This window comes from Diospyros lotus, chromosome 7, assembly GCF_014633365.1.
Source record: "Diospyros lotus cultivar Yz01 chromosome 7, ASM1463336v1, whole genome shotgun sequence".
Classification (NCBI taxonomy): Eukaryota; Viridiplantae; Streptophyta; class Magnoliopsida; order Ericales; family Ebenaceae; genus Diospyros; species Diospyros lotus.
The window spans coordinates 32,653,825-32,672,950 of record NC_068344.1 but is presented as its reverse complement, the minus strand read 5'-3'; the positions used below and the strand labels follow the sequence as shown (position 1 = coordinate 32,672,950).

At 39.0% G+C, this 19,126-nt stretch overlaps 1 protein-coding gene across 4 annotated transcripts; it reads right to left on the bottom strand.

The window, feature by feature from the left end:
• Positions 1 to 794: 794 nt before the first annotated feature.
• Positions 795 to 6,859, bottom strand: LOC127806777 (protein PHOX1-like). 4 transcript variants are annotated; one of them, XM_052344289.1, is made up of 4 exons: positions 5,086 to 6,859; positions 3,447 to 4,869; positions 3,050 to 3,291; positions 795 to 1,127 (listed from the first exon to the last, which is right to left on the bottom strand). In XM_052344289.1, the coding sequence occupies exons 1-3, from the start codon at positions 6,028 to 6,030 to the stop codon at positions 3,143 to 3,145; spliced, it is 2,517 nt and encodes an 838-aa protein (XP_052200249.1). In that variant the 5' UTR covers positions 6,031 to 6,859; the 3' UTR covers positions 795 to 1,127; positions 3,050 to 3,142. The 4 variants fall into 4 exon arrangements, with proteins under 4 accessions (XP_052200249.1, XP_052200250.1, XP_052200247.1 ...); XM_052344290.1 differs by having other exon boundaries at positions 5,140 to 6,859; XM_052344287.1 differs by having other exon boundaries at positions 3,447 to 5,085; positions 5,140 to 6,858.
• Between the last annotated feature and the right edge of the window lie 12,267 nt (positions 6,860 to 19,126).

Sequence of the window (19,126 nt, the reverse complement as noted above, 5' to 3'; positions counted from 1 at the left end):
TGACGCTGTCATGTTAGGGCAACAACAAGACATGGCAGTGGTGTAGCCCACTTCCTTATTGTTGCCCTAACATGATAGTGCTACATCAGCGTTGAGTAACAGATTATTTTTGTCTATTTTTATTCCTTAGGTTCTCTCAATTATACAGTTATGACTTTTTACAATGTTAGTTAAATAAAAAATTTTGTCATTCACTGGAACAATAATCTTAGATCTTTTATTTTAACTCTAGAATACACAATTTTATCTACTTGTATAGATAATAAATTAATGTGGCTTCCATGCGAATTTATATTTTCTCCCCTTTTTTTTAAATAAAAAGAGACAAGAAACTAATTAGTTAGGTTAAGAATCAAACCATGCCTCCCAACCCTCCTCCTACTAAACTAAACTAAACTACTAACTACTGCTACTATATGATTGTGGTGAATCGTGTGTATTCTATTCAAACTATAGGGGTGAAACGTAAGTATCTTTGAAATAATGCAGACCTGTCACTGTGATTTTCTAGCAATGATAATAAGCACCACAACAGGCTTTACACCTACTATGCCTAAACCAAGCAGTTCCGTAGCCATTCTGGAAAAGTAAAGGTCACTAAACAGCTTAGTTGCATCATAACCCCATGTGTCTGATGCCAGTGTGCCTTTGAATGATTGTGCCAACATGGTTTTTCAGAACCCAAAATGGATTGCTAAATTAGCCACCAAAAGATTTAAATTGAAACGGAGGTTGCATTCAGGGATATCCGCATTAAATATACAAATCTCCAACAAGAAGATTCAAGGGAAGAGTGAAGACCATAATATGCAAGGAGTTTATTTAAGTTCGATGGTTCAATACAAAATAACTGCATGAGATGCTAAGGCTGTTTACAAAAGCACGTAACAAAAAATAAATAAGAAATCAGACTACAAAAGCAATCTTCTGCATGTTCTCTGACATAGATAAATGCAGACCGATGCAGGGGAAGGCAGAAACCAGGAAAAAGAAATTTCTGCTACTTCAGAAGAGGTGTCGGTAAGCTGTTTACTGACAAAAAAACAACAACGAAACTGTTGAATTGATTTTTCCTTCTACAAGATCAAAGTTGAAGCCAGACCTTTGTGCTTGTGTAGGATGAAAACCTGCATCAGATAAGCAGTCATCTCAACTAGCTATAAACACAGAATTGGAATTGATACTTCTAACAGGATATATCAAATATCACAAGATCAAGCAGCTCCGAGCAAGATAATCAACATGAACTTGAGTCCATAATCCGGTCTAATGTTCTATAACTGGACTACTGATTCAACAGTTGAATGTTATGGAGCTGATGAGTTTATCTGGTGCCAGCACAATAATTGGAACGGAAGGGTACTGTAAACTCCAAAGAATAAATAGATTGAGTAGGACTAGAAGAATGAAACAGAAGTGCAAGTTGTAATTTGACAACTGCATTTAACATTTGAAAACTTGACACCTCAGGAAACAGTGCTGTAATTGTGCTAATTAAGAAAATCAAAAGAAATATCAGTAATACTTATGCGCTAATGCAGGCTATAAACAGATGTTAAGAGAGCCACAGAAGTTCTCATATAAAACATCAGAAATCCCATGAAATTCTAGAGCAAATGATCATTAAGAATGCAGTGATGCCTCTCAGATTTATTACCATCAGAAGATAGCACTTCAACCAACTCTGTACAAAAAGGCCATCCTTTGTTGTGCACAAGGCTCCCTGCTTTCTGAGGGCAGGGGGAGGGTTGAATTTGTAAAAAGCCTTTCCCTGTTCCCTGCTCCCTGCTTTTTGAGGGCTGGGGAAGGGTTGAATTTGTACAAAGCCTTTCCCTTACTTTTTCACAACTTGAACACATCACCCTCCAGTCAAAAAGGAGAACCCTTAGCGTAGCTACCAAGGCTCACCCTCTTCCAGTAACTCAATACAGTTCACATAACTTTATTTCAGCCAAAATCTTTCAGTTACTGATTTTGCCACTCTATTGAACTTATTCCAGCACTTAGTATGATTGTCGATGAGACATTCATTCTTCAAGGACTTCAGCTTTATTATGATCATAATGGTCAAGGATGCTTCCACAAACAAATATCACAAGACACTACAGAGCGTTGCGCTTAGCATCCAATGATATGTTAGACAATCCTCAAATTTAGCATACTTTTCCCCATTTTCAGTTGCTAGCACCTATCACATTCTATGCTCTACCAAAGCAATTACTCACTGGAGCATGTGCTACATTTATGAATAGAAATAAGTGAAACTGCAAAATGTCTAACTAATGCTAGAAATTATGGTGCAAATGGCCAGTTATAGTATCATAATAGTTGTTGGTCATGTGAGAACTCAAGCTCTTAAAGTGAAAGGAAAAATGACATAAATGAAACATTATATAAGCAAATATGACACCATATAAAAACAAACTAAAGAAAGTAACACTAGCCAAGGGCAAGTTAAAATGTATTTGGTATGAAAGTAATATCCTTACTGCTGTTTCATGAATGACTTGTTTTTTCTTTTTCTTTTTTTTTTTCCCCCTAGATGAATGACTTGGTATTACTTGTGTAATGTTTTCAAAGAATGATTATCATCTTATGTGGTCACCATTCCAATTTCTGAATACCTCAAGATGATGACTTTTGCATTTAACAGCTATGCTAAACAAATTGGAGAAACCAATACCATGAGAGGATCCACACATGCTTTTATCACTTTTTAGGATACTGGACTAAAATTTATGCTCCCCACCTAAAATGATTGAGAAACAACCTAGCCGACTTGATAGAGTGATGACATATTATTCAAGGTCACAAGGTAACAGGTCGTAAAGCACCATTTAATCAAAAGTGGCTCATTAGCTGGTGATTGCACTCTCCTAAAGCAAGGTGCTCAACAGTTCTAGGATGACATTTTTCAAGTATTGCATGAACATTATTTCCGCATCTGGTGAGGACTCTTATACTAAAACTTTCAGCATCACAAACATGGAAGTTAGAGGACCTAAGTACACAAAATGAATTGGATTGAATGAACTATAGGAGGTCTTACCTATGTAGTATGTGGGATGCAGATAAAAGCCAATGCACACTACCAATAAGCGATCTTCCAGCTTCTTCAGAAGTTGGAATGATCAAAATAAACTCATGCATGCTCCAGGACATGATAAAGTTTTGAAACTCGTCGCCGAAGCACTGGTTCCAACCGGAAAGAAGGAACATCACTCTGCCACCTTTTAGCTTCATACATCTCATTCCATGCCTGTATTATCTCATCAATATTGAATCCTAAGCCTGGAACCATATCACATGGTCAGAGACATTAGCATTCAAATGATAAAGGGAAGAATAAAAAAAGAAAACATAGAAGGAAAGGAAGGAAAAATGGGAAGGAAAGAAAAACAAAGAAAAATGCTGCAAGCTGTTCAGGAATATCATTTATATGTTACCATCAAGTGCAGTATCGTTGGAACAGTGGTTCTTCATCATAACAGCTATATCTGTGGCAGAGGCTCCAGCAAGTTCGAACTTTTCAATTGCAACCTCCAAACATTCGTGCCAGACAGGAAGCTCTAGCTTGAATTCCATAATTGATCGTTCATAGAGCATGGTTCCCCACAAAAGGTTAATCTGCGACCTCATGTTTGCACCCTGGTCAGCAGCTTCTTCTGCAGATATGTCTTTATATAATCCATCTATACCCATCTGTTGCATCAGGTTTTTAACTTTGTTTGGCTTAGACAGTTCATTCAGACGCTGCTCTTCTGCTTCCTCCCACATCTGCATACCCTTTTCCATATTGTCCTCGGCAACATTGTACAGCTGAAGAACCTCTGTAGATGGCCAAGTTTCCAAATCAACATTGGTACTAACTGCATAATACCATGAGAGTTTTGCCTGCTCAAACTTCTGTTGGCCCAGAGCTAGAATGCCTTCATAGAAATCTGGTTTAATTCTCACAGCTTCTTCATATCTCTCTCCAGCTTTCAAGTATTCCTTCTGTGCCCAATCATATCCAGTTTGAATTTGTGTGAGTACAGATTCTTTTGAAGCATCTTCTGTAAAGTACACTCTCCTCCTTGCCCTGGACATGTGAACATTTCCCCAATTGAACAAGGCCAAAGCTGCCATCTCCTGGAACTTCTCTGCTGCTATGTTGAAAAGGTCTTGGGCTTCTTCACTTGTAACCGTTTCTTCCATAGCCTCAGAATAGAGCTTCATTCCAAGCTCGTGAAGATCCAAATATGCATCAGAATTAAATCCAACATAGTTCTTGAAAAGCTGCGCAAACTGGACAATCCAGTCATCGATGCAAGATGGTCCCATCTCTGTTTTATAACCTTTCCCCAAACTTCCATTCTTGCTAGAGTTACTGTGTTTGGAATTAGGCTTGTGGAGCTCCTCCTCCCTTTTAACTTTACCATAGAATGGGTCTTGCTCCGGTTTAACTTCAAATATATGGAGCCTCAAAGAACCTTGATCAGCAGATGCTTCAGCCCACCTCAGTTCTTCATTACTGGTGATTGTGACCAAATCACCTTCTTGGTCCCTGTATTTTATGAGAACAGCTTTTGAGGCTGGAAAGCGGTCACGTATAACCTCCCTCAGTATTAAAATACTGCAATTGAAAGGCAGCTGAGCCCATCGTATATCATCCCCAAACACCAGTTTAATATTCCTTTTAGGCTCTTCTTCTACAACATTACTTATTTTTTCCTCCACAACCAATTTATCTTCAGCCTTCTTCTCCTCAACTTCTGCCCTCATCCCCTCAACGGTTTTCTCAGCTTTATCTTCAGCATTCTTCTCAACTTCTACCCTCATCCCCTCAACGGTTTTCTCAGCTTTCTTTTTACTAGTTTTTTCTTTTGTCTTCGTCTCTTCAAATTCATCCTTTACCTTCTTTTTATTAGTCTTTTCCGTTGCCTTCTTCTCTTCAAGTTCATCCTTAACCGTCTTCCTGTTAGTCGTTCCTTCTGCCTTCTTCTCTTCAAATTCATCCTTAACCGTCTTCCTGTTAGTCGTTTCTTCTGCCTTCTTCTCTTCAAATTCATCCTTAACCACATTCTTATTAGTCTTTTCTTCTGCCTTCTTCTCTTCAAATTCATCCTTAACCACATTCTTATTAGTCTTTTCTTCTGCCTTCTTCTCTTCAAATTCATCCTTAACCACCTCCTTGTTAGCCTTTTCTTCTGCCGCCTGCTCTTCAAATTCATCCTTAACCACCTTCTTGTTAGTATTTTCTTCTGCCTTCTTCTCTTCAAATTCATCCTTAACCCTATGATTATTAGTCTTTTCTTCTGCCTTCTTCTCTTTAACTTTGTCCTCAACCTTGTCCACAATTTCACCATCAGTCTTCTCTTCAGCTTTGTCCTCAACCTTGTCCACAGTTTCACCATCAGTTGCCATCCCCTCCAATTTCTTGCTCTTCTTCTTTCGTGTTTTGTCTTTTGATAATTTAGGAAGAACTGGGTCAACATATTCTGGAACCAAATCAATCGGTATTTCATTAGCTGTAATGCACTTTTTCTCAATTGTTGTTCTCACTCTTTCTTCAATCTCTGTAGCCATGATATTATTTGGTTCCATACCCAGCACTATTTTTACATCTCTCAGTGCCAAATCCAGCCTATTCAAAGCCTCGTAACATCTAGCTCTCTTTAAGAGTGCTTTACTATACTTAGGTGTGACTTCAAGAGCCAAATTACATTCATGAATTGCCCTCGGATACTCACTGAGACCCATCTGCATATAGCAGGCTGCCATGTTACTCCTCAGATAGGAGACGTCTATGTGGTTTCTGGGAAGCAACTTGATAGCTTTCTCATATTTTAGCATGGCTCCTTCATAGTCCCTCTTCTGGAAAAACTTATTCCCATCATCTTTCAATTCCTGTGCCATCAAAACAAACACTGCTGTATCTTCATCATAGGCTTTCGAGCTGTTAGCCCTAAACTTACTTTCCTTCACACCTGAAACACCCGATTTTTCTCCCACCTGCTTCTTCTTATTCCCATTTTGCTTCCCCATCATGAACCCCACAATCAAATCTCAGAAACTATAGACCCAGATTCACCCAACTATAATAACTTCATTACAAATTGAAACCCCAATGAGTCCAACTATAATAACATCATGGAAAAGCTGCAAACTCGAACAAAGATCTTAAATCTAAAAACACCATAACTCAAATACGAATGCAGCAGAAGACCCTGGAATAACTGTAAATCAAGGCTTCAACAAACAAGTCTCATAAATTTATACCTCTAAACCTTTTCTTCTCCTCACAGACAAATTTCCCTTAAAACTTGCTTTCCCAAGCCAAGGTCTTAGTAAAGATGTATAAAGCCTCAAATCTGGCCCAACAATGATGAAAGAGAACAGAAACCCCCAATTTTGGTCCAAACTCAAATTGGGTTCTCACAGTATTGCATCAATATGCACAAAAAACACCAGAAAACTAGAAATGACCCAAAAAAAAAAAAAATCCTCCCTCCAAATTAGGATTCGTTGCTGATAATTCTGCACAAACCCCAATTCAGAGAGGGAGAGATGGAGAGAGAGAAGAAAGAGAGAAACTGGCTCTGACTATTCAGCTACAAAGACCTAATCTATAGACCCAAGATTCAATATCTGTGTCTTGACAGGATAACAGAACGAACACAAACAAGAGAGCGTGGGAGGAAAACAGAATGAACTTATCTGGTTGGCGAAGTGGTCTTCGATAACCTTCAAATCTGCAGGAGATTTTCCGGGAAAATGAAGAGGAAAATGGTTGCTTTTATGGGAATTAGATACACGTATGTATATCGCATGTATGGCTTGGGTGTTGCAGAAATGGAAGGAAAGCCAACCAATCTTCGTTTTGTTTGTTGGTGTGATTTCTTTTTTTAGTTTCTCCAATAAACAAAAACGAAAACCCAAAAACAAAAAAAGACGCAATTTTTCAGCTTAACGCAAACGCCAAAACAAAAGAAACTCTCTGAAGATAAAGAATCTTCATTTTACTTGTATTAATTATTATCCCCCCCAAAAATAATAATATATAAATTAATTTTATTTTGTCTATATTTAAATATGAAATAATTGTAAATAAATAAAATAAATAATTTCGGGTTTATCATTTATTATAGGTATAAAATAAAAAATGCCTACCGAACAAACACAAAGTGGTGGGTCCCGCATTTCGTGCAGTCCAAGATGCTGGGAGACGTTTTTGATACGAAAGGGTAACGGCAAACGGTCGTCGCGTCGGCTTTGTCTATTTCCAGGCCCGTTTATACTTTGCGCAGTCCTCAAAGATGGATAACTTAGATTTCTTAAAACAAAACATATAAATAATGGGTAAAGGGCACCATGGTAATGGGTGTTGATTAAGGTACCCTTATCTTTAATAATGCATATTTATTGTGTTCTATTTTAATTTTTATATATTTTTAATAAAAATAAATATATGATATTTTAAAATATTTTATTAATTAATAGAAGTGATTGTAACGTGCACGTTATGGTATTCGAAGACTCCTGTTGAAATTATTCATAAATAATTATTTACATAAAATTCACTAAATCTGTATTATCCAAATCTTAGTTAAATTTCTTTATTAATTGTCACCAACAATAAACTCGTTACTGTATGTAAATTACATTTAGTATTGCTGAAACCTTAGTAAATTATAATGGATAATTCTTATATTCTAAAAAATATAATTACACTAATTTTTCATTAGTCAAAAAATTATAATTGTTAACAAAATAGTGTGTTCCTTCCGACCTGAAAGGAAGGTTAGAGACATGCTTGCAACAGCAAAGAATGGGTTTGGGGGATCGATCTGTTGGGGGTGAATAACACCTGCAAGTACTTCAATATTCAAATTAGTAAAAGAACAAATTGACAGAGTATAAGTAATTTAGAAAGAATATACATTGACTTTAAAGAGTCTGGTTTATATAGAAGAATTATAGATCCTCCTGCATGCGTGCATCGTGCATTTACAGAGTGATGGAACTAAATATCTGGGACTGACAGGACTTCTTGATGATGGCATGGTGTCGATAAAATCCTTATTAATGTGTATGAGATATGCTATTAATAAGAATGAGATCTTGAACGGACACAAAAGTATTCAATATGCAATAATATGCTGTTGTAGACTAGCATAGGGTCAAGTCATGGGCCAAGATGTAGCCAAGATTGAGTCATGGGCAGGGTTGATTTGGGTTGGTATGGTCCATAGTGTAACTGTATAAAATTTTAAGGGCGGCCTAACATCAATCTCATAACATAGCTTTTAAATAATAAAAATATTCAATGTAATATTTGAAAATTGAAAAGTACTGCCTGCATTTATATAAAATCTTAAAGGATATTGATGGATTTTACAAAATGTTTAATTTTAGGAAAATAAAACAGTCATAATCCCTAAAAATAAGGATGTGGTTGGAGTAGAAATGAAGACAGGCTAAAAATATTATTGTTAGAAGACAGACCAGTGTTGTTGTTCCCATCTTACTTACTTAGTACTCAACAATAGCGACAATCCCCACCACCACCACCACTACCACTGTGCAAACTGCAAACTTTGTGAAAGGATAAATAAAGAAAGGAAAATTTGTGGCCAACCCATCCTTCTCCTTCTGCCGGGCACTGCCTTTTTGTCCACCACATGATAGGGTACCCTTAAAAAGCTCTCTCTCAGAGAGCATGTGATGTGAATAAAGGGATGTGGGGGCTTCCCATCACCTCATTGCATTTGCTGTCCTCGAGATAAGAATATTGCTATCGCAAGTTCCCTCCCTTACAACGCAAGTTAATTTTCTTATAATTTTTTTTAAATAAATTACATTTCACATTGATTTATGAAGTTGTATTAATATTTATATTTCAACTCATAAGTTAATAAGTTTGTAAAGAATTAACATATATTCAAAATAATATTTTAATTCTTGTGATCTTAATTTTTGTTGGATGTTTTATTCTTAATTATATATCTTAATTAAGATATTATAATTTTACTTATTTTAATTTTAATAATATGTTTGGGAAAAATTTGAGACTAGTTTAACAGGAGTTAAATAGGAATTTTTGAACCAATTTCTTGAAATTTATTTGGATGGGTTTAGAATTAATTTTGAATAATGACAGTCCGAGACAAACTAAAAATTTTAGAACCCTCATTTGACCCATGATGTTTAGTTTCAGTCAGGCTGAACATAATTGCCCCTAATTTTTTCTCTCTCATTGAGAAGCTGTTTGGAGTTGAAGTTTGATTTTTTTGAAAATAATTTTAGGAGTCAGAACTGTAGGTGTAGGACAGGAGCAGTGGTGGATCCACTGTGGGGGCAGTGCAGATAATTTTTTTTTTTGAAGATTTATTATATTTATTTTGAGTTTACATTCTTATCCTCAACTAATCTTTAATTAAAAAAATGTTGCCCCCAATTATGATTTTGTGATGATTTAAATGTATGTGTAATATTTTTATTTTTAAAATTAAATAATTTATTAGGGGTGTTCAAAAAAATCGACAAACTGTGAAAACCGACCGAACCGCACCGCACCGCATCGCGTGATTTTTTAAGATGAGCAGTCCGACACGGTTTGAGAAATCTTCAAACCGTGCAGTTTTCAGTTTGAGGATTTCTTGGTTTAATTTAAAATCGAACCGTCCGAATATAATGTAATAATAAAAAATTATAAAATAATTTATAAAACAATTTACTCTCAAAACCAAAAAAATAGATCTCGTAAACAGATTGTAAACAATCTGTTCTGTTTTACAAACTATTTGTTATATAGTTTGTTTTTACAAATAATCTTATACAGTTTGTAAAAACAATTTTATACAATCTGTTTACAAATAGATTCTGTTTTTACAAACAATCTTATACAATCTGTTTACAAACAGATTCTTTATACACACAGTTTGTAAAAACAATCTGTTTACAAATTGTATAAATAAAAGATTATTTTATTTATTTTAATTTATAAATTAAATAGTTGATGAAATAATTTATTAAACCATGAACATCACACTACAAAAATGAGTGGATTAATATTTTGAATATTTTGAACAAATTGCGGAAACCGCACTGAATCGCACCGCAAATATGGTGCGGTTCGGTGCGGTTTTTGCTCACCAAACCAGACCGTGCGGTTTGGTTTGATAAAAAATCGCACAAGCGGTTTGGCGTATTAAAAATGTCAAAAACCGATCAAATCGAAACGTGAACACCCCTAGAATTTATTTTTGAAAAAAACATGTGTTAGAATTTATGTAGAAACACCATAAATATTTGATATGATATTTTGATATTATATTATAATATTTTTTTATTAATATAGATAATTATTGTATAATTTTAAGTTTTATATTTTTTATTATTGTTGTTTGTTTCTCTACTACTTAAAAATTATGTCTCCGCCCTTGTACATCTTGATTATTTTCTCATAATTTGTTAATTTTCTATTATCTCATAGGGAGATTCAATAAATATTTAGTATTTAACCTTAATTTAATCAATGTGTTTCGGGATGGTTCTGACTAAGGATAACAATTGCAATCGAAATCGTGGGAAATCAAAATCAAAACCAAACCGGTCAACGCGGTTAAAAATTGTTTGATTGGTTAATAGTTTGGTTTGGAAAAAAATCAAATACTGTTTCAATAGATATGATTTGATTATAGATTTTACTAAATTCAAATAAAAAAATTAAAAAAACTATGGTTAAAATTGAAATCGAACTGAAACCAAGTGATTTGATTATGATTTTTAATTTTTAAAATCAATGATTAATAGTTTGATTTTGATTTTAATAATTTAAATTTGATTTGCTGATAATTTTGATAAAAACCAAAATTAAATTGAACGATTGCCAACCCTAATTCTGACTGTGCATGGGTATATCTCTTTGCTTTTTTAATATTTAACCTTAATTTATTCTTTTTTTATTTGCTCTTATCTCACATTTTTACTCTCTCATTTCCTGTCCATTTCCTCTCCTTACTTGATTTAAACATGATCTTTTCCAACATGTGTGAAAGAACATAATCTCATGATATATAGTTCTAAATTATTACAACTTGAATATGTCAATTAGGGTATCATTACAAAATTGAGAACTATAAGCTTGTTGACCTCATGCACATTTGAACATTTGACTGGCGGCTGATTCTTAAAATCTGGTATCTTGCATGGACCATGGAGCACACTGGTATTTGGAAGCTTGAATTCGTGGCCTTTTCTAATGAATAATATAGATTTTGATTCTTCACAACTTTAAACCTATTTCATTTTAATATAATAGACAGATTATGACCATGCACATATTACCAATCAATAAACAAAACGTAAGGTAAAGACTGTTCAGATCAAGGGTGAATCTAGAAGAAGATTTGGAGAGGACTGACCTCAAATTCATAAACCATTTCAACTCTCCTCTCCCAAATAGGACAGATTTGAGCTGAAGCTGAGCGCGGGGGGAGGAGGGCTGCAGCTGGTGCCTTCCCCTCTCCCCCCCCCCCCCCCCCCAAATCCACCTCGGGTTCAGATATGATTTTTTCTTGACACACCTTTGTATTTGAATACATGTCATGGGATACTTTTGTTTAGGAAGAACTATCCCTTATTAAGTAATTTCTCCTAGTTTATTTTTATATTAAATAAATGAAAAATCTGAACCTTTCTGTAATTTAACGTTCACTGGTCCATCCATGTAATCTCCCCGCACTCCACCCCCCCCCCCCCCCCCCCCCCCCCCAACAAACAGACGAAAAATATGGCAAAACCATACCCAGGATTCCTCTTTTTTTGTGTGATGGATAATGAAGTCAATTCATTGCTTTGCTAGGTTTTAGTGGACCATGAATTAACAATGACTAGTTGGCTTGGAAAACTTGAATTGAGTAGCACAATTATTAATTTATTTTCTTGTTGTATCTGGTGGATCATGACTTCTTGATTCAAGATGAGAATCTCCGGGTTTTCTGTTAATTTTATTAATTTTTAATGTTTCATTCTGGAATTATTTAAAATATTTTTGCTTGGTGTGTCAGTGTTAGCTAAACGCACGCAGTGAGATAAATACTTGATTTGCTTTACCTGTATAGTGGGATACATAACTAACTTTTTTTTATAAATAAAAAATGAGAGTTTTTTTGGGGTGTATTTTTAAAAAATAACCTAAGCTGCAAGACGTAGAGAGTAGCCTAGGGTGTAGCCTTTGTGCCAGGTAGCTTGAGTGTTATAATTGTGAATGAGAATTTAGATTTGATTGTTATTAGAATTTTTAATTTGATAGGATTTTGAATTTAACTATCATTAGAATATTAAATTTAATTTTAATTAAAATTTATTTCATTTAAAAAAATATTTTCTTAAATTATTTTTTTGATTATGATATAATTTTTTAAATATATCTACAAATGAGTTTAAGTTTATAAATAGGTGGTTAATATCCTAAAATTAATTATAATTATATCACTATTATTGTATAAATTTTATCATGGTGATATTTTCTTATTTTTATTCATAATTTTTTTTTAATTTAAGTTTTATTCATTAAATTTTATGTTCAGTTGTGTGACTAATGATTTGATTGTGTCTTGTATTTGATCTAAAATTGTGACAAACTAATATCTGAGTCGTTAAATTACACCATTAACGTTTGATAGATCTCAAACCATTGGATTTGTACATCATCATCATCTTTCAGCTGGATTTTCAAGTTGCCCAGCTTCTGCCACAGCCGCCTGCCCACTGACCGTCGTCGTCGTCGTCTAGTTGTCGCCACTGTTAACCGCCCCTGCCTATGCCGTTCCCACCGAGAGCCCAGTTCCCAGTCTGCGTTTTTAAACTGAATCGCGGTCGTTTCAGTGTTCTTCCTCGCCATCCGCCATTAATAGCCGTTTTTGCCTTCATAATCGATTGCGACCGTGAGCTTCTCATCATCGTCAGATGATGTCGCCGTTGCCTCAAACACTGCCGCCGACAACCTCCTTCCCCGTCGCCTGCCTCTGCTTCTCATCTAGGCTGACCATCGACGGCTTCGACTTGCTTCGCAGCAGATCTGCCAGCTCCTTCCCCCACTCGTTGTTGCCTCAGCTGGTCTTCTTCTTCGCCACCGGCCATCAGCATCCTCGCTGGCCGTCGTTGTAGCAGCCTCCTCGTCGGCCGTTTGCCCCTCGCCGTCGATCACCTCCATCGCTGATTGGGTTCCCTCATTGCAGAAAGCCATTGTTTTGGCCAAGGACCAGATCTGGTTGGACCCGACCCTACTGGACCGCGACCCACTCTAGATCTAACAGACTGCCAGCCTAGATTCAGATATCTTTTTTTCAAACTAGGATATTTTGAGGTACGATATTCCTTTATTAAAGCCGAATATTAAATTTTCGTTATAACAAATTAAGATGCATATAATTTTGATATAAATGAATTTAGATGATGCACTATAGTTGGGCTTTGGAAAATGTCATAATCTTGGAGTATTGAGAAAAAAATAATGTAAGAATCATAAGACCTTGTCTTAAATATATTTATATTTATTCAATCAAATTTTATAAAATATTTTAAAAGAAAAAATCATTGCCACTCTATAGCTGAAACTGTAATAGCTATATATGACGAAAAACTTAACCAGTAAGTTGCATTTCAAGCAAAAACTATATTTTCGTCGAATGACAGAAAATATGTCGATTGAAAGCTATTTAACAATTTTTAAAGTAATTGTTTATAATTTGAAAAGTATGGAGATTAAGCATAATGCTGAGGATTTGAGAATAATTTTGTTATGTTGTCTGCTGGTTTTGTATTCAATTTTTAGAGACATTATATTCTGTAGTCATGATACTTTTACCCTATATGAAGTTTAAATACTTTATTTTTGAAAGAAAAAATTAATAAGCAGTTATTGAAGAATTTTGAAAATCATGGGGAAAGTCTATTGATTAGAGAAATAACAGATGATAGAAATTTTGGTGATAGAGAGAAAAGTAGATTCAAGTCTAGAAAAAAAAGAAGAAATCTATAACTATTGTAAGAAGAAATTATACATAAAGAATGGGTGTTATAAACTGCGAAACAAACTTAAGAGATAGAAATCTAACCAGAAAGGGAAACAACTTGAAACTTTTGACAAAACTAATATTGTTGAAAATAACATTAGTGATGAAAAACTTATGGTGGTAATTAATGAGATCACCAAAGCAAGCGAAGATTGAATTTTCAACATAGCATGTACAGGGCCGGCCCAAGGCCCAGTGGGGCCTTAGGCGAAAATAATTTTTTTTTTGAGAGGGTGGGGCATTGTATTTTTGGAGGCTTCTAATTTATTTTTTTTTTTTTTAGGAGAGGAGGTGGTTTGTTCTCTCTGTCTCCGTGGGGGGGGGGATTTTTTTTTTGGGGGCCCCAAATTCTCTGTGTGTGTTGGGGGGGGGGGGGGGGGGGCTGTTTGGGGCCCCAAATTTTTGGGGGGCATAGGCTTTAGTGGCCTATGCCTTGGGCCGACTCTGAGCATATACGTTTCATGTCTCTTAATACGGATTGATTTTCGACATATAAAATTCTGATTTCTGGTGATATATTGATGAAAAATAATTCTTCTTGTAAAATTGTTATCATTGGAACAATTAAAATTAAGATATTTGATCACAAAGGAAAGGCATTTCTTAGTGACTGCAGGCGTAGCACAGGGAACAATTAAAATTAGGAGTTGGAACTGCAGGCGTGGGACAGGGAACACACTCCCTGCCCTTCCTAGTTGCCAAAACGAAGGCCTTTCCGACTTCTAGGTGATTAGCGAGTGCTGCTGTCCCAAAGGAAAGGCCTTTCTCAGTGACACGGGAGTTGATGATTGTTTGCTTAAAGATTGCATTTCCATAATTGCTTTGGTAACGGAATGCAAATATTGATTCTGTTGTTACGCGATTACAACAATAAATTTATAAAATGGGAAACCACCGATGGATGACCCTCGTATGGCGTATCTGAGCGATGAGTGAGTCTCCCGGGGTAATGTGGCAGTGATGAGTGAGTCTCATAAGGCGTTTCTGAGCGATGGATGAGTCTCTGGAGGTGTTTCCGAGCGATGGATGACCTATTAGAGAAAGAATCGGTTAGGAGTGCGAGCGAAAGTCCCCGCGCGGACCCTCCGATGCTTAAGTTAGATCACCGTAGAAATTGAGTATTCGAAAGTAAGAGAGTAAATGCGAGAGCCAGAGATTGCATACTGAATGAGAGAAAGTGACCTCCTATTTATAGCAACAAGAGGGGCATCCATGTGTCGCGTGTTCCGAGTTTTGTGGCAAGAATCTCGGAGAGACTTTGACCGAGTCTCGTGGGAGTAGCCTTAGGCCGACTTTCTTAGAGGCGGTGGCGCAAGAATAGGAGGCCCGTGGAGGCGAGTGCGGATCCCTGGGTGACCCTCACTCGGGGGTATCTGTGAGCATGGGAAAAAGAGCACGAGGGGCCGTGCGCATGGGTGCACGGGGTTGGGTGCGAAGTGATTGCGTGTGCAGGGGGTCGCGCACAAGGGTGTGCACGGGCGGCCGCATGTTGGCAGTCAGGCGCGCGATCGCGGCCTTACGCGGGCAGCCATGTGCTGCCAGCCGCGCGCGCGGCCTTGCGCGGGTAGCCGCGCGCGAGCAGCTGCGCGCGTGGCTGCCTTCCCCCGAGTGGGGTCACTCGGGGGTACTGTTCCCCCGAGTGACGCCCACTCGGGGGAGGGGGGCGCTCCCCCAAGTACAGGGGCGCAGCCCCCACCAGGCAGCCGTGTGCTGCCTGGCAGCGCACGCGACTGCCCATGGGGGTCGCGCCTGCCACCCCCGAGTGACCTCACTCGGGGGTGGTACCCCCTGGGTGGCCTTCTTTGGCCACCCAGGGGCTGCCACGTGGCGCTCTCTTGACCCGATTTCTTCAGCATTTACTCTGCTTTTATTTTATACATAACAATTGCTCCCTACTCTTTCTGTCGGGAGTACCGGGAGGAAGAGTATTTTGTTTATGCTGTAACTCCATTTTCTTGAGGCCGTTTTCATTCTGAAAGGATTTTTTCTGTATCTATCTCCTTCATCTTCAGATCTCCCGTGCTTTATCCTTTCCTCAATGTCTCCCATGACCGTTATAAAAAGGGAGACTTGGCTTTTCATTTCTTCATTACTCAACCACTCTTCCGTGAGAATTCTCTCAGCATTCCAGACTTCGACACGGTATACCCCTTCACCCATGGTTTTGTATCTCCCCTAAGAGAGCCTCACCCATGGGGACCTTTAGGCATGTTCTCCCCCGAGTGACCCTCATCCATGGGTCTAATTATTGTCAGTGGCTACCTTCTTTGACCCTCACCCATGGGACTAGTCATTAGCCTCATCCTTGCGTGAGACCATTGGTGGGTCTCATTCCTTTCTTGTCGTAACCCTCATCCATGGGTCTTATCTTGGCGTTTGAGTGACCCTCATCCATGGGTCTCGTCTTGGCGTTTGTGTGACCCTCATCCATGGGTCTCGTCTTCGTATTTTCGTGACCCTCATCCATAGGAATCCTAGTCTGACTGAAGGGCATGTGCTTGGTCTTCTTTTTAGGGTTTTAGTGCTCAGCATGGGCCGCTTTAAGAATGCTTTACCACCTCCTCCTTCGGCTCCCAATGTATATATATCTTTGGGACGACGATCTTCAGTGAAGGGGAGAGAATTAGCCGAGATCCAATCTCGTTTCCAAATTCCCATCGACCACCATATTAGGCTTCCTACACCTGAGGAGACAAGTACTGCCATGGTAGGACGTGGCTTTGGAGTATACTTGGCCTCTTTAAGATTAGGTCTTCGTTTTCCCTTGTCCAACTTTGGGATGGAGTGGCTTGATTACCATTGTATTGTCCCAGGCCAGCTTCATCCTAACGGTTGGGCTCAGTTAGTTGGTTTCACTATTCTCTGTCATATGATCCAAGTGCCTCATTCTGTAGAGTTGTTTGGTTGCTTTTATAGGTTAAGAAGGGTCGAACGGAGGGGCGTCTTTTTCACGCTTCAAAGAATTGTAGGTCTGTCCCCCTCTTTTTCAAAAGCTCCAAAATAAGGTGGACTTCGAGTCCCGATGGATTGTGATCGAGCCTCCTTCTAGCTGGAAAGCGCCGGTTCGTTGGTGTTGGGATAATGAGTGGGACTTTTGGTTGAAAAAGCTCGATGATATCAGGATTTCCCGGGCTGTCTATCGCCGAGTAATTGAGAGATTATGTGCCCTTGGCACTTGTAATCTGCCCGACCTGCTTACCTCAGAAAATATTGCCGCCGCGGGGTGGGGCATTCGGCTAGAAGACATGCCCGGGCCCTCCACCCTTGCTTTTGTGCCTTCATCGGCCATGCCCAAGGACACCTTGCAAGTTGAGGAGGAAGAGGGCAGCGAGGAAGAGGACGAGGGCCCCGAGGAAGAAGAAGAAGAAGGGGGGAATTCCCTATGGAGTATGGTCTTTCCTGGTTGTTCTTCCCCTGAGGGTAGACTCCCAGAATCGTAGAGATTGCCTTTTAAATATTAATTTATGCGGCTGACTCTTGCTTTTCATCCCTTGTTTTGCAGACGATATGAATATATTCAAGGAACAGACGCTCAGACGTCGTGGTAGGGATTCACGACAGTCCGGCGAGCAAGACCCACAGCCTCGTCCTCAAGCGCCTCCAGGCTTGCTACAGGGGCTTTCATCTAACGTACCTGATCCCAGCCATCTTCCTCCTCCAGTTCCTAACTCGTCTCGACGGTGCTTGAAAATGAAAAGATCTGAAGCAGGTACCTCATCCAGTCTTCCCTGCCTTGAGACCTTGGCCCCCACGTCGGATGTATCTATGTTAGACCCACCGTCCCTCGAAGGCGCTCTTGTGGAACCAAATCCCACTGACGTGTCTGGCTCGCGAAAAAAGGGGTTTGGCAGCTCTCGTTCTTCTTTTAGCGGTGAGCTTGACCGAATCAGGGAAGAGAGTCGTCAACCTTTTGTTCCCTTTCGCAGGGACCGGCGGAAGTTGAAAGCCGAGCTCCCAGATTTTCGACCAATTCTTCCTCCCATTGCTGAGCCTAGGCGAAATCCTGTGCCAATTCTCAACAGCACCCAGGTGAGGGGCGACCACTTCACTGTGCAACCTGGGCTAATCGATACAGACTCTATAAGAGACCCAGGGGTCGGTGCCAGGATGATATACGCTACTGTGCTCCCTCAGGATGAGCAAAATTTTTTCGGCATTTGGCCTAGCGTTGCCAACTCTCCTGAGCAGAAGATTATTGAGGTAAGTTATCTTTGTTTTGCCTGCATGTCGTGCTTGTTGTGTGACTTGGTTGTTAGTCTTCTAATGCATTGTTTGCGCCTAGGGGGTCCAAGGGTTGGTGATATCCAACGCCATCGGGAGAGCCTGTCATCACCAGGCAGAATAAGAGAAGGCGGAGGCGAGAGAGAATATGGTAAAGTGGCGGGATCATGAACGCTCGCTACACGCCGATATCAGAAAGTTGACTCGAGAGGGAGAAGACATGTGGTCCAAGCTGGCAGAGGCTTGCGGTGAGTCTTCAAGCATGAAGGGGGAGTTAGAGGAGCTCTGGAAGAATAAAGAATCGCTGACGAGAGAACTCGTAGAAGCTCGGAATGCTCATGAGAATTTGCTACAAGAGCATTCCTTGAGGGTAGATAACCTTGCTCGTCAAAGGAAACAAAATAGGTCGCTCAAGGATCGAAGGAATGAAGAGATTTCAGCGGCACAGAAGGAGGCTGTGAAAGAATATCGTCTATCGTCGGATTGCCAAGAAAGGAAGATCCGTTATGGGGGTTGCTTTACCAAGTATGGATTCTATCTTGCACGTTCACACCTGGAATCCAAACGCCCAGGAGAACAGTTTCCTGAGCTGGTTTATACGGATGAGGTAGAGGAGTCTGATGTCCCCGACTGGCGAAGATATAATGATCTTGACCCCACAAGCCCTAAGACTTATTTGAATGCCAACTTAGCTGATGATCTGGAGAACTTGTCGGGCCCATGGGAGCCGTACGCCTTTGCCTCAGCGGAAGTGGAGATGACTGACGCCCTCTCTTTGACTGATGATACAGTTGTCCCTGCTGATACCATTATCCCAGCTTCGGGCTTGGAGGAAGGTGAGC